The sequence below is a fragment of the Pteropus vampyrus genome, unplaced genomic scaffold (assembly GCF_000151845.1).
Source record: "Pteropus vampyrus isolate Shadow unplaced genomic scaffold, Pvam_2.0 Scaffold109, whole genome shotgun sequence".
NCBI classification, from domain to species: domain Eukaryota; kingdom Metazoa; phylum Chordata; class Mammalia; order Chiroptera; family Pteropodidae; genus Pteropus; species Pteropus vampyrus.
Window position 1 is genome coordinate 6,240,843 of NW_011888890.1, and position 14,737 is coordinate 6,255,579.

The 14,737-nt window shown below is 35.3% G+C and overlaps 1 protein-coding gene across 3 annotated transcripts in view; it reads left to right on the forward strand.

Moving 5' to 3' along the window:
- FOCAD (focadhesin) overlaps positions 1–14,737 on the forward strand; it is a 270,313-nt gene that overhangs the window by 40,929 nt on the left and 214,647 nt on the right. For all 3 annotated transcript variants that reach the window (XM_023533725.1, XM_023533726.1, XM_023533727.1), the window contains exon 5: positions 4,326–4,430. In XM_023533725.1, the coding sequence (XP_023389493.1) occupies positions 4,326–4,430 (105 nt within the window). The remainder of the gene's footprint in view (positions 1–4,325; positions 4,431–14,737) is intronic.

Genomic DNA, 14,737 nt, shown 5'->3' on the forward strand with positions numbered 1-14,737 from the left:
TTTTTTTTTTCTTTTTTTACAAATTGAAGGAAGGCAAGACCCTCCACCAGTAAAAAGGTTACACCTCACTTTATTGCAATACTTGCTTTTTGCAGTGGTCTGGAACCGAACCCGCATTCTCTCTTAGGTTTGCTCGCATTTAACGAATCCATAGTTCTTGGAAGAAATTTAGTCAGAAATTCAATTAACACCGATCATCTAAAACGAGTACCATTTAAACTAATCATTAGGCTCAGAGAATGGCCATGTGTGGTTACTAGGTGGGGCCTGGACTTTACCCAGCTGTATGTAAATGGAGTCATTTTAGCTTAAATCAAACATTAGAGCTGATTTCTAGTTGCATAAATATTGAAAGCCAAAAGACAAGAATGCCTCTGAACATGTAGTGACCCTTTACCAGAGCAAACCAGAGTCGGCACCCTATGATAAGTCTCTATCAGATACTGCAATCTGGGAACTACTCACTCTCTCAGTGATGATGAGAATTTATCTGCTAAATATAGTTACAGACCTGAGATTTTATGGTCTTGTACAACATCTAGGCACAGGCCTGGGTCAGAGCCATGGGGTTTGTATCATCTTGAGAAACTGACTTTCAAAAAGAAAGACTGCAACCCTGAGGCCTAGTGAGTTAGCTTTAGCAAATGTATGTATTAGGAGGAGTCAGATTGTACTGAAGCTCTGAGAATCCTCTGTAAGCTTTGCCCTCTGTGACTGAGTCCAGATGTTCACACCCAGGAGGAGGTTCTTGATAAATTGGTTATAGAACACCTATGACTTCCGTGTGGAAGAATCTTCAGGTCTTTGTAAAGGAAAATGTGAAGAGTTGTGAAGAGCTGGAAGATATAAGGGAAGATCCCATTTCTTAAAATCCAGAATCCTCAGCTGTGGAATGGTTTTGATTCTCTACAAGTGAGTAGAATAAAGAATTGCAAAGATGGAATTTTTTCTAAAAATTTAGATGTTGAGATATCTTTTCCCAAGCTTTAGAGGAAGAGGATTCTAGAAACTCAGTATTCTGTCAATAGAGCAAGTCGTCAGAAGAATGTGAGCAGTACCAATGGAGGAAAACAAGGCTGTACCTCTGTTCCCAAAGAGGGCTCAAAGGGGTGCCATGCATTCCTAAAACAGCTAGTTTATTTCAATTTTTTTTTTTAAATTACTTTTTAATTTTTATTGAGTCACAATGGGATAACTGGCTATATTGTTGGTCAAAATAAACTACCATGGAATTGACACAATAACAATGTAGAGTATACAAGAAAAGCTAATTCTCAGTTTGACCTCCATCATAGAACACACTCAGCAGAGAGGATCTTAGGCGAAAGGCTTCATGCAGTGTTGAGATCTCTGTGTTCACCAGAGAATCCACACAGAAGAGAAACCATACGTGTGTGCTATCTGTCAGAAAAGATTCATTCATGAGTCTACTTCGCCTAGTTGTAAGAAGATCACTATGAAAGAGAAAACGTACTGTTGTGAAGATTGTGGAAAGTGCTTCAGCTACAAGGGAAACCTCAGTGCTCACCAAAGAATCCACTTAGGAACTAAACTACCTGAGTGTCTCCAGCAGTGCTGGGAAATAGAAATATAATGTGAACCCAAATGTGAGCCACATATATAACTCAAAAATTTCTAGTAGCCACATTAAAAAATAAAAAAAAAGGTGATATTAATTTTAACAATGTATTTTATGTAACCTCATACATCAAAAATATTTTAATATGTAATCAATATAAAACATTATATATGATATTTTACATTCTTTTTTGTGTCCTAAGTCTTAAGTCTAGCATGTATTTTATACTTAAAGCACATCTCAATTTGGATTAGCTATAGTATAAGTGCTAAATAGCCACATGTGGCTATCGGCCACTGTGTTGGACAGCGGTGCCAAACCTTTTGTCAATCGGAAAACTTTATTTTATTTTTTCAATCTCTATTTTATTTATTTATTTATTTATTTCAGAGTTTTAAAAAATTTTTTTTAAGTTTATTGGGGTAACATTGGTTAATACAATTATATAATTTTCAGGTGTACATTATAATTTGACATCTATATATTCTATTGTGAGATTACCACCTAGAGTCCAGTTTCCTTCATATATTTGATCCCTTTCCTCCCCCAACTCCCTTATATTTAACCCTCTTTACCCTGTCTACCTCTTTCCTGCTCCCCCACCCCCTACCACTAGTCCATTGTCCATGTCCATGAGTCTCTGTCCTGTTCATTTGTTGCTTTTAGGTTTATATCCCACATATAAGTGATATCATGTGATTTTCAACTTTTTCAGTCTGGCTTATTTCGCTTAGCATGATTATCTCGAGGTCCATCCAGGTTGTCGCAAATGTCAGTATTTCATCTCTTCTTCTGGCTGAGTAATATTCCATTATATATATGTACCACAGCTTCTTTATTCAGTCATCTATCATAGGGCACTTCAGCTTCCATGTCTTGGCCACTGTGAATAGTGCTGCCAGGAACATCGGTGTACAAATATCTTTTCAGATATGAGTTTTCAAGTCTTTGGGGTAAATACCCACTAGAGAGATTACTGGATCATATGGTAGATCAATTCTTAGTTTTTTGAAGAACCTCCATATCAATTGGAAAACTTTAAATGCCATAAAAGAGTATACTCAATAATACTTCACATAATTGCACCAAATGCTATCAATTGTTTAAGTCTAAGTCTTGTTCTAGCCCTCAAATAAAATTAACAGTGATTTGTTAACCTATTATAGTCTGTATAGTAAATGACAGAATTCATGGTAAGCACTTAGAAGCACTTAGCTTACAATAGGTGCTCCTAAATATTAACAACCATGACTAAAATTTAACAAATATCTTTTTAAAAATTTAACAAATACCTCTTTTAAAAAAAATTCTAGTACGTCTTTTTAGTTCCCAGGGAGATCCTTATATAAAAAGGGTAAGGTAATTTTTAACAATAGATAAATCTGGAGGGTATTATGGTAAGTGAAATAAGCCAGACAAAGACAAATATTGTATGGTATCACTTATATGTGGAATCTAAAAAAAAAAGTCAAACTTATAGAAACAGAGTAGAGTTGTGGTTGTCAGGGGCTGGATGGGGTGGAGGAAATGGGAAAAGTGATATCATGTGATATCACTTCTAGTTATAAGACGAATAAGTTCTTAGGGTCTAATATACAGCATGCTGACTAGAGTTAACAATATTGCATTATACATTTGAAATGTGCTAGGGAAGAAGATCTTAAGCAATCTCACCAAACAAACAAAAAAACAAAATCAATAAATAATACCAGGACAATTATATACCCAGATATATTCCAAAAGTATTAAATTAAAATCATTAAAGAACTAGAAAGAGATATTATCATAAATTGGGAGAGTGTGAATTGACTGTGAACCTGTAGTGGGGCAGGGGCCACTGGTGGCTCCTTTGCTGTCCTCCACTTGCTTCCTTGGTCTTTTTCCTGTTCCAAGGATGGGGTACAGAGCAGAGCTAGAGGAAGAGCGTCAAAATTCACCCTCACTGGTTCTCTTTAGACTGTAGCAGTTAAAAAAAAAAAAAAAGCCACGCGAGGTTATGGGTATATTAACTAACTTGATTATGGTAATCATTTCACAATATATAATACTTATATCACATTGTATACTTTAAATATATTACAATTGTATTTGTCAGTTTTACCTCAAGCTAAAGTTGGAAAAAAATCCCATTTCACAATTAAAAAAATTAAGAACAAAGAAAAAATAAAACAAGAAGGGCAGGCTATTCTTCTTTTTGATATATTATCCTCCTACTTCTTACAGGAATAAGGAAAAATTTAAAGTTCTATTCCCCTCTCTCATTAACTTTGTTTTAATGGGAGTTATTTGTTCTGATTGTTCCCCTGGCCTTCTTTTTTGAATGGCTGATTCATTTCATATGTCTGGTTATTCATATGTCTGGAATAATAATTTATGGTCTGCTAATATTTATAAATGAAGGACTTGATTATTCAGTATGGGTAACTGATGTGGTCACTGCCTACAATTATGTGGGCTAATGTTTGTTTTTTCCTGATTGATATTCCCCCAGGTATGTGTGGGGAGGTGATTGATAGGTTAGTGGTTTGATTCTTCGGTTGTATTTCTTTAAATGTGTTAGATGGTCGTTGTCTGCTTGTAGGCCTCTTCTTGGCTGTGCTGTAGAATGAGCTGGTTGCTTGTGGGTGGCTACTGTTCAGTGTGGGTGGCTAATGTTCAAGTATTTAAAAATGGCATGATTAAGCACCTCTTAATATTATTTACTTTATGTCTGTAACATTTAACATGTTGTTGTATTTCTTCACAGGAATACCCATGGCTTGATAAAAGCCATTATGAAATTATTACAAATGCAAGCTCTTAAGGAAGGACAAGGTGAGGAAAAGAGTATTCAGGATATATATACTATTAGGTAAGACTTTTCTCCTTTCTTTAAAAAAAACATGTTTTTATTGTATGAATTATTAACTAAATTATGAATTGAAACATTCGAATCCATTAAGAATTAGTTAATTCAACAGAGATTGAGCAAATGTACTTAAAGCAGGAAGGTAAACTTCTTCACTATGAAAAGTAATAGACTGGCCAAGAGTCATTACCCAGGGCAAGGTCAGTAGTTAAGAGCATTGGTTTGCCTTTTCTTTATCATCTATGGCAGGGGTCCCCAAACCTCCTAGGCCATAGACCAGTACCATCAGTGGCCTGTTAGGAACTGGGCCGCACAACAGGAGGTGAGCGTGGGTTGAGCCAGTGAAGCTTCATCTGTATTTGCAGCCACTCTCCAATGCCACCTTGGGTCCACCTCAAATCATCAGACATTAGATTCTCATAGGAGCACTGGTCCCTGGTGCCAAAAAGGGTGGGGATTGCTGATCTGTAGAATATAACATGGTGGAATTATTCTAAAAGAAAATATAGCAACAATTATAGTGAAATGCATTGGATTTTATGGGGGAGTTGTGGGCAAGGAAGGGCATCCTACTTATTTGTGAAGGTGTCCTTAACCATTGCTTTGAGGTTCCCAGAAAGCCATTTCTTAAGAGAGGAACTACCAATTAGTGAGCAGAGGCCCCCAAGGATGCCGTGTAACCATTGTATATTGTGCTAGGAACTCTGCTCAATGATGCATCCAGAATGTGCCTGCTTCAGAAGAATGGGAACATGGAACCATAAACAAGGGCATTGGTTCTTGAAGGGAAATGGCTTCCATGGGCTGTGGTAATTCAACAGGGAGAGTAATAAATCAGATACTTGTGAACCCTCCTTGGCTTGAGCATACAGCACCTGCAGTTTTGAACATTTGACACCACAGCAATCAGAAGCTGTGAGAGTCTCTTTCAAATGCCAAGTGGTGCCTATTACGTATATTTATAGTGCTTTCCTTTTGAGAATAAGTAAACAGTGTCTCATATATTACAATGATCTTTCCTGAAATTTTTGTGCTATTTATGATTTATTTTTATGAGTATATTATCATGTTTCTTAAGACAATTTTTCTTAAACAAGGTGAGATTTACATATATTTTATATATTTTTATATTTTATATATTTTTAACATGTTTTTTGAATGTCTTCAAACATAGAAAAGTTGGAAGAATGTGGTACAATGAATTAATTCATTAACTTATTTGTTCACTTATTAGTGAATTTATTTTTAAATAGGGGAAGCAAAAGAAAAATTTACTATTTGAAAATACTGTGGAAACTTAGGGTATGCAGGGTAAACTTTTCTAAAATGATAAATATGCCTTTTTTTTAAAAAAAAAAAAAAGTGCATAGTGATGCCCCCTGGAATACAAGGTTTCTTTTCAGGTTTCTCCTTCATGCATAACCATGAACAAATTTGAAGCTAAGGAGCAGATGAAAAGATCTTAATATTTCTAGATCAGTCATATAAGCATTCGTGTTTTTCTTGTCTTTTTAAAAAGAAGTTCAAACTCTCGGGCCAGAGTTCCAGGTTAGAAAATAGTTTCATTTTATTGTAGTTTAGTGTGTGTGTGTTGGGGGGGGGGACGCGTATTTATTTATTTATTTATTTATAAATAGGAAAGCTATTGAAATTTTAAATTTTTTTTTACATAAGTTTTATTGACATTTAATTAATACATCACATGATTGACCATTTAAAGTATACTATTCCCATGGTTTTTGGTATATTCATAGAATTATGCAACCATCACCACAGTCAATTTTAGGACATTTTTATCATTCCAATAAGAAATTCCTCACCTATTAGTGGTTGCTCCATATTTCCCTCCACCCAGTGGGGTGTTTTTAATTCAGTCGTTCTCAGCGCATGCTGCTCATTAGTACCACCTGGGTTTGGAACATAGGAACAGTCAAATACCCCAGATCCACTGAATGAGACTCTGCTGTGAGGCCTAGGCATTTGTAGTTTTAGAACGGTCCCAGGTGATTCTGATTCACAGTAAGTACAAGATGGTGTGTTAGTTGCTCTCTACTATGCATTCTAATCACTTGGGACCTTGTTGAATGGCAAATTCTCTTTAAATCTAGGGTGTGCTCCAGGGTCTTCTCTGACAAGCTCCCAGATGCTGCTGATTATGTTGTCCACCCCCGTTCCCCACACTATAAGTAGCAAAGTTACGAGCAGCATCAGCAGTACCTGGGAGCTTGTTGGGAATGCGGAACCTCGGACCCCATCTCTAACTACCTAAATCAGAGCCTGTATTCTAGTAACTTTTTCCAGGTAATTCAGAAATACCTTAAAATTTAAAAATCCCTGGTTTAGGTGAGAGTAAAAGGAATCTTCTATCATGCAGAAGAATTAGAGTTACTCTCATTTTTATACTGATTGTTCTCACTATGTGTGTTAGACCTTCAGTCATCTGTAATGTTTTACTTGTTTTTCTATTTATAATTTATATTCTCCTATACTTGGTTCTTCTAACTGCAGTCTTGTTTTCAAAAGATAATAGGTGCTAGATGTGGATAGGGAGCCTAGTTTGAGGAGCCGAAATCATATTGGCTGCATAAGTTTGCCCTTAGATTAGTGGCACAGTGAGAGGTCCAGAATCAATCAACTGAGTTGGCATAATCCAGTAATGTTTATGGAGAGCCCTTATGTGAATGGCTGTTTGGCACTATAAATCAGTAGAGTGTAATCTAGTGTATAAGAGCCTTAAGTTCCTCAGAGGGGATTGTGGATGGCAGAAACAGAGGAGAGGTGAGTCTGAGGACCAGATTCCCCTCAAGAGAGCTATGATTACCTGAGTCAAGCATAAAATTGTCATGCTATTTTAGAGCCTTCTTTGCCACTCATGTTGGTTAGCAATACCACCCAGCCTGGGAGAGGCAACTGATAAGCTGCATTGGAAAGCATAAAAAGAATATGAGAAGCTTAGAATTCCACTGAGAGGTATTTCCTGGTTATGCTATAAGATTAATTTAAAATGAAAGTAGTATAAAACATAATTGTAATATTTCTGGGCATGAAACTAATCTGTGTTTTTATGGTATTAAGGACTCTGCTAGTATACAGTTGAGGTTTACATATTTCTTACTTTTTTAAGAGTTGACTAAATTCAATTACAGTCCAACGGAATATGTGGTCATTTTAAGTGAGTCTGTACTGAAATACCAGCACGGGAGTGATGTGAAGACCTGAAATGTTAACCAATGGCTTCCCTTAGAGCCTGTGAATTTCCTGAAGGAGCTGTTGAGAGGGTATTCTCCTCATTGAACCTGGACCTCAGTGTTTCTCAAGCTTCCTGTGCATAAGAACCATCTGGGAGCTTGTTAAAAGTACAGCTTCTTAAGCCCACTTGCCAGAGATTCTCATTCAATAGGTTTGTGTGAGATTCAGAATCAGCATGTTTATCCTGAAGCTGAATGATAAAGATCACACTTGAGAAATACTGCTTGAGCCCCTGGGAGCTTAATGGTATTACATATGAACTGCAAGGACCCTCTTGGGTGTACACTAGGGGGGTTCTTGAGGGGCTTAATCATGTCTCCTTGCCTGTTCCCTATTTGGGAGGCAAAGGTCTGTATGTTCCTAAGCACCAAGGCACCAAGTTCATCTCACCACGTCTACTATGGACAATAGAGATGCCAACAGCAGACCAAAGAACAACTCTAAAGGAAAAACAATCCAATGAGAGCAAGCCAAGTGCAGAGGCATGCAAAAAACTGAGATTTATACCTCATTACTCTGTTCAGTATAATAATTACATGGCCTAGACATGTTAGTGTTCTTCCTGGTCAGTTGGTGGATGGTTATAGGAGCAGGAGGGGAAGAGAGCCAGCACCTCATAGAAACCAACACTGGTTTTCAGTGTTTACAGTGCATAAGCAGCTCATTCTCAGAGTTTTTGATATGTATGTGTGGACTATGCCTGGAAACCTGCATTTTAATAAGAGATTTACAGCTGGTCTACTGACCATGCTTTGAGATACACTAGTGTGTGTGTAGCTAATAAAGTTTATATTGCTTAACTGGGCCCATCTTTAGTTCTGTGGCTTGAACAAGATTAAATGGGGATATTTAAATGGGGTTTCAACTCCTTGTGCTTTTTATGATGGAGTAACTGGAAGAACAATGCAGTACATTTGACTACTGTGATTAAATGAAGAGCATATGCCAAGTATAAAATTTTAGGCCCACGAGTGTCAATTTCAGTTGCACATTAATGCCCCCTGAAGAACTTTGAAATATATGAATATTTGAGGTCTACCTAGAATGGCTGGAGGGTCAGCTTCAAGCATGGGTATATTTTCAAAGCTTCCTAGGTGGTTTCTGACGTGCTGGTGCGTTGAGATCTGCTGGCCAGTTGTTGCAGTGAAAAAATGGGATTCATTGTTGCCGGACCTTCAGGTCGTTCAGGATTAATAACATTTTATATGAAATCTCCTGACTAGTAAATGTTGAAAAATAATTTAGATTTTTAAAAATGCGTGTTGATAGACAAAATACATCTACTTACAGGGTGCAGTCCAAGGGCAGTAAGTTTGTGACCTCTGGTTTAGGCATTTAACGGTTTTCAAAAACTTTAGAAGCTTTTTCTATCTGTGAACAATTTTTATACTAATTACTTTTTAAAAAAATCTCTACTAAGATATCCTTTGGTTCAGGCTTATTTTTCTCCTCCTTTTATTTGGTCTGAATTTTCTTTTGGTTAGCTTGAACTCCATTTTTCTTATATTTAACTAAGTTAATTAAACATTCTTGAATATTGACCATACGGGAAGTGCAGTAGAGAACTGATATTCAGCTGGTGTTTTGATTGCAAGGAAGAATAACTAAACTAAATTTTTATGATTCATAAATTTTTAGAGGCTTATTTTCTCATTTGCTTTGTAATATGCCATTTTTTACCCTGAAATTTTATCATGTGCTTTGCGTTTAATTTTTCCTCTGCATATTCATATTATGGCAGTCTTTTAAAGATCTCTCTTCCCTCAGCTAAAGTGAGGAAATAGCTGTGAATTCATGAGCAGTAACTGCTTGTTCCAGAATTCGTGCATCATTCTGATGTGCCAGACAGTGGCTGACATGCACAAATATCAAATGTTAAGAATCTCATTTGTGGAAAGGTTTGATCTGATCACCATCAAGCTGTACTTTCTGAAATAAGGGAATATTAAATGTTTTTGGCAGATGGTGTGCTCTAAAAGGGCCAATTAGGCCAATAGTAATGGATGGTTATACCCTGAGTAGATTTAAAGTTATGCATTCTATTTGTGTATTTGTTCATCTATTTGTGCAGTGTTATGTAGTTTATTTAGATGGAGAGTTGATTTTAAGAACTTAAAGATGTGTGTCCTAAAGGCTGAAGTACTTTGTAATTCATATTGATTTTTTCATTTATCTCTTAAGACAAATGCATTTATCCCTTCGAGCCATCAAACAGAAAAACAAGAGAAGGTCCCAAGATAAATACTGACACAGAGTATACTAAGACCAGTTTGTGGATATCAAAATGTAGACCACTTTTAATTTTGATAACTAGCTTTTTCTTAGCATTAAACTATTTTTACATTTTCTCCTATACCCATTTTGAAAGATCAGATGTAGTCAACCATTCAAAGAGCATAGGAAGAGTGTTTCAGATCTAGGGGAAAGGTTATGCCTAGATGCTGCCTTGGGGACAAGATTGATTGATGCACTAGAGGAAATAACAGGAGGCAGAGTGACTGGAACAAAGTGCTCTAGGGAGGGAGGGGCCTAGGTAGAAGCTCAGGAGAGGTGGGTATGGCCTACAATATGAAAGACTATGGCAAAGGCTTTGGATTTTATTTATAAAAAGTGGGAAGTCATTGAAGGTTTTTCTTTTTAACTTATTTTGAAAGAATTTTGAGGTTCCAGAAAAGTTGCAAGAATAGTACAAAAGACTGTCATAAACCAGTTACACAGGTTCATCAGTTAGTACTTTGCCACATTGCTTTATCTTTCTCTCTATATGATTTAAACAAATATTTGAGAGTAGATTGCATATATTCAATAGTATGTTTTCTGAGAACAAGGATATTATTCTCTTATATAACCAGAGTACAATTATCAAATTGAATAAATTTAACATTGATATAATATTTTATAGTCTATATTCCAGTTTTGTCATTTGTCTTAACATCTTTTTATAACTTTTTCCTTTTTATTTTTAGTGTGCAGGATCTAGTGTAGGATCACATGTTGGCTTTAGTTGTCATATCTTTTTAGTATTTTAAAAACTGGAACTATTTCTCATCTTTTTTTTTTTCTCTTTCATGACATTGACAATTTTGAATACTGTAAAAGTGATGCTTCTCAGGATGTTACTTCTGGAGGCACTGATGTCCATCTTGCCTTCATTGGTGATTTAAATTTTGATTACCCCGTCGAGGTGATACTGGTTTCTCTACTGTATAGTTATTATTTTCCTCTTGTAACTAATAAGCGATCTGTGGAGAAGGCACTTGGAGACCACGCGAATATCCTCTTTCTCATTAAGCACACAGCTTCGTGACCAATTTTCACTCTGATGACTTCAAAATGGTGATTTCTCAACTCTCCCACTCCCTTCACATTTACTAATGGCAGTGTAGATAGAGATATGTTTTAGGAGTGGAAATGGTAGGAATCTCTGGAAATTCACTTAATCTATAGATTCTAAAGCTCCACCTCTATAGATTCTGATTTAGAAAGCTTGGGTGGGAGCCAATATATCTAGAATCTATATATTTTTAAATTAAAGTCTCAAGGGATTTGATGTGAAACTAGATTTGGGAATCACTGGACAAATTGTTAATATACCAAATAATATCACAATATTCTATAATGATGTTAGAATTTCTTTCCTTCCACACTTGCATCTTAAAAATGGGCACCATTAAGTTACCAACCAGGCATATTGAAGTAATAAATGAGATTCTATTTTGAACTTTTCTTTGTGAAAGAATTCAAGTTAAGATTATTTATATTGGCAGTGTACTTATACTTCACATGATACATATGAATTTTTCTAAAATCGAGAAGAGGTTAACTAAATTTAAAACTGTGTGGCTGAATTAAGTTTGGAATATTTTTTAATGGCTTTTTAATAGAGATATAATTTAATATATCATAAAATTAACCTTTTTAAAGTTACAGTTCAGTAGTTTTTATTATATTCATGAAGTTATTTAACCATCTAATTTTAGAATATTTTCATGACCCCTCTAAAGAAGTCCCGTGCCAGTAGCAGTCATTCCCCCAATACCCCCTAATCCCAAACTCTAGAAAACACTACTTTTTAAATCTTTTGTCTCTTCTGGATATTTTATATAAATGGAATCATACAACATGTGGCCTTTAATGACTGGCTTCTTCCACATAGCATAGTGTTTTCCAGGCTCATCTATGTTGTAGCATGTATGTCATTCTTTTTTTTATGACTGAACAATATTTCATTGCTTGGATATACCACTTTTATTTATTCTGTAATATTTTTGTATGCTTACAAAATCTAATGAATTTTTAGTGTTTTTGCTTTTTACATTTATTTCTGAAGGCGAACTACTTTTCATAAGTTCCTGAAAAGAAACCTCTTAGTCTTTAAGAAGTTATTGTTTTTCATTTCCATGCAGATTTTCTTATTACATTTACTGTTTCTTAATGATGTTGCTTAGAATCTTATAACTCTAAAATATCGACCATTAGCTATTACCATATGGTTTTGTTGTCAAGCATTTGTTTTGGGTGGCTTATTATTTCAATAATTGAATATATTGTCTAAAGGAATCCCCTGAGATATAGATGTTTGGTTTTATTTAGCATAAAGTAAGCATGACATTATTATTAAATCATTTGTATTATGCAGTCAAACTGCCATAAGGGATTAGAACCAGGATAATACTGGTTATATATTTTATTTTGCTGAAGTTACAGAAACTTTAATACTTAGGGAGCCACCATTTCTGGGCAGAACACATCATATATAACCTTATTTTTGGAAATGGTGCTTATTTTATAGTTTTTTTGAAAGTGGGAGTTTAACAAGGCTGACTTGTGGCAATTGCCTTAGGTATACTTAACTCACTGATATTTACCTTTTTGGGGCGAGGGAGGGTGGTCAGGATCTTATTCGATAATCTCACAAAATTTAGATGTTCCCTTAGAAAAAATTTGAAGTTTTGTAAATAATTTCAGAGAGTTTGTGAATTTTTGCTTTAATGGGTAAATGGACAGCTTTATAGACACATCAGGAAAAAGAAGATGAGTAAGAAGGGAGTATCAGTGCCCTTGAAAAAGCCTAGCAGATTTAAGGATAAGAAAGAAGCTAGGGCAGTAACTGGGGAAGTATAGCCAATAATACTTTTCAAGAGCCATCTGTCTCTTTGCAGTTTGATTATTTCTGTGGAATTGGATGTTTTGCTTATTTTCATTTCCTCTTTTCTCCTCCTCTTTCCCACCCAGGGAAGTCTTTGCTCACAGTTCGTGATTCTAATCACTTGGGATTTATACCTGAGATTTAGAATTAGACCTAAAAAATAAGCTACACATATTATACTTCCAGTTAGTAATTGGCACTAGAAAATGCTTTAAAGTTCTTCAAAATGTGGATATTTAATTTAAAATTGGTATGGTAATTTGCTGACAAAATAATTTTTGCCTTAATAGCCTATTTATTTTAGTTTTTTTTTTTTTCAATTATGGCATGTAACTTAATAATAGAAGCAGGATTCCTAAGTATTTGTATGTTTTCCCCCAGCCATCACCTTGTACCTAAAATAGTCTGGCAGATACCTTTGATTAAATCCCTGTCTCTCAAAATAGGAATCCTGGGAAAATTTCAGTGTGAGGGCAGAATCATTGTAAAATGAAGTATATTTTCAAAGAAATGTTATATTTTCCCTATCTGCCTTATAAACCCCAAGAAAAAATAAAATTAGTCAAAGAATTAAAATAGTTTTTGCTCCAGGTCTTCTTTTTCTGGGAGCTTGTGTAGAAAGGGTAAAATACTTTTGTCTTAAAACACTATAGGATATATGATGATTTACAATTGTTTAATTTTCTTATAGTAGTATTCATTGTGGAATCTTCATAATTTTTATTATACATTTTTTAACTTAAAATCTACAGAAGTTTTTTAATCCCTTTTTGGCTTCCAACTAGCACTTTCAAATCAAAATTCAGAGCAGGTAGAGAAATGCTTTTAAAATGCATATTTGAGGCAGTAAGTGCTATGCTGTGCTTCTGAAAGCGCCAGGGTCACAGCTGCATACATGAAAATGCATGGTGACTGCAGGCATTGTTTCCTCACACAGAAAAGGCAATCTGTGTCTATCACTGAATTTATGATGTAAATCAAATCATAGTTTTCCTATATTCAGAGATGTAGCAGAAAGGTTGAGGTGACCTAAAGGTTACAAATAACTTTTACTTTTTGATTTTCCTACCATAAGACTAATTTTCTTTACTCCCTCTTTTTTATTAAGATTGATGTACTTAAAGGTGAACGTAGTTACATACCTTATTTTACCATTGCCACTGCACTAGTCTAGTGGAAACATAAACTGATCATTCCCTCCCCCACTCCATTATGTTAAAATGCATGTATTGCTCTGTGTTGTTGACAATATTATTAAAGGGTGGGAAGTGTTGAAGTATTATATACCAATTCTCCATGCTTCCTGTGCTTTTTTTTCTGAACAGTGTGGACTTTGAAACAATGTATTAGCAGGACTATGATAACTTGGTTTTTCATGATCTAGTCAGTTTAAAAAAGTGGTTTAGGGAAAGAGAGAGGGATGGAGAGAAGGCGGGAAGGAGGGAAGGAGAGAGAGTTTCTGTATTTGTATTCATTGAAGATGTGCATTCAGCACTGAATAGGAAACATGAAAAACATAAGACACTCAGCTTTCAAGCTGCTTCTGCTCTAGTTTAAGATACAAACTTACCTGCATGATTATCATAATAGTACCCCATCTATGGAGTATTCTTTGTGCTAGGTACTATATTAAATGCTTTACTTAAAATAGCAGTTAAAACATTTACAATTCATGAAATGGGTAAGTACTGAAGAATATACAACAAATTGGTTCATCTATGGTAGAAAAAGAAAAACAATGCACAGTGAAGGAGATATTAGAGCACTAAAGGCCAATGAAGGGTGACCTCATTGCCTGGTTCGTATTGATATTGATCTTTAGAAACAACGTTATTCTGTCTTAAGAAGAAAGCAGAGCCATCTTTACTGCTTTCTGCTTTTACAAGATTTGATTCCACTTCTAGTTCTGAGC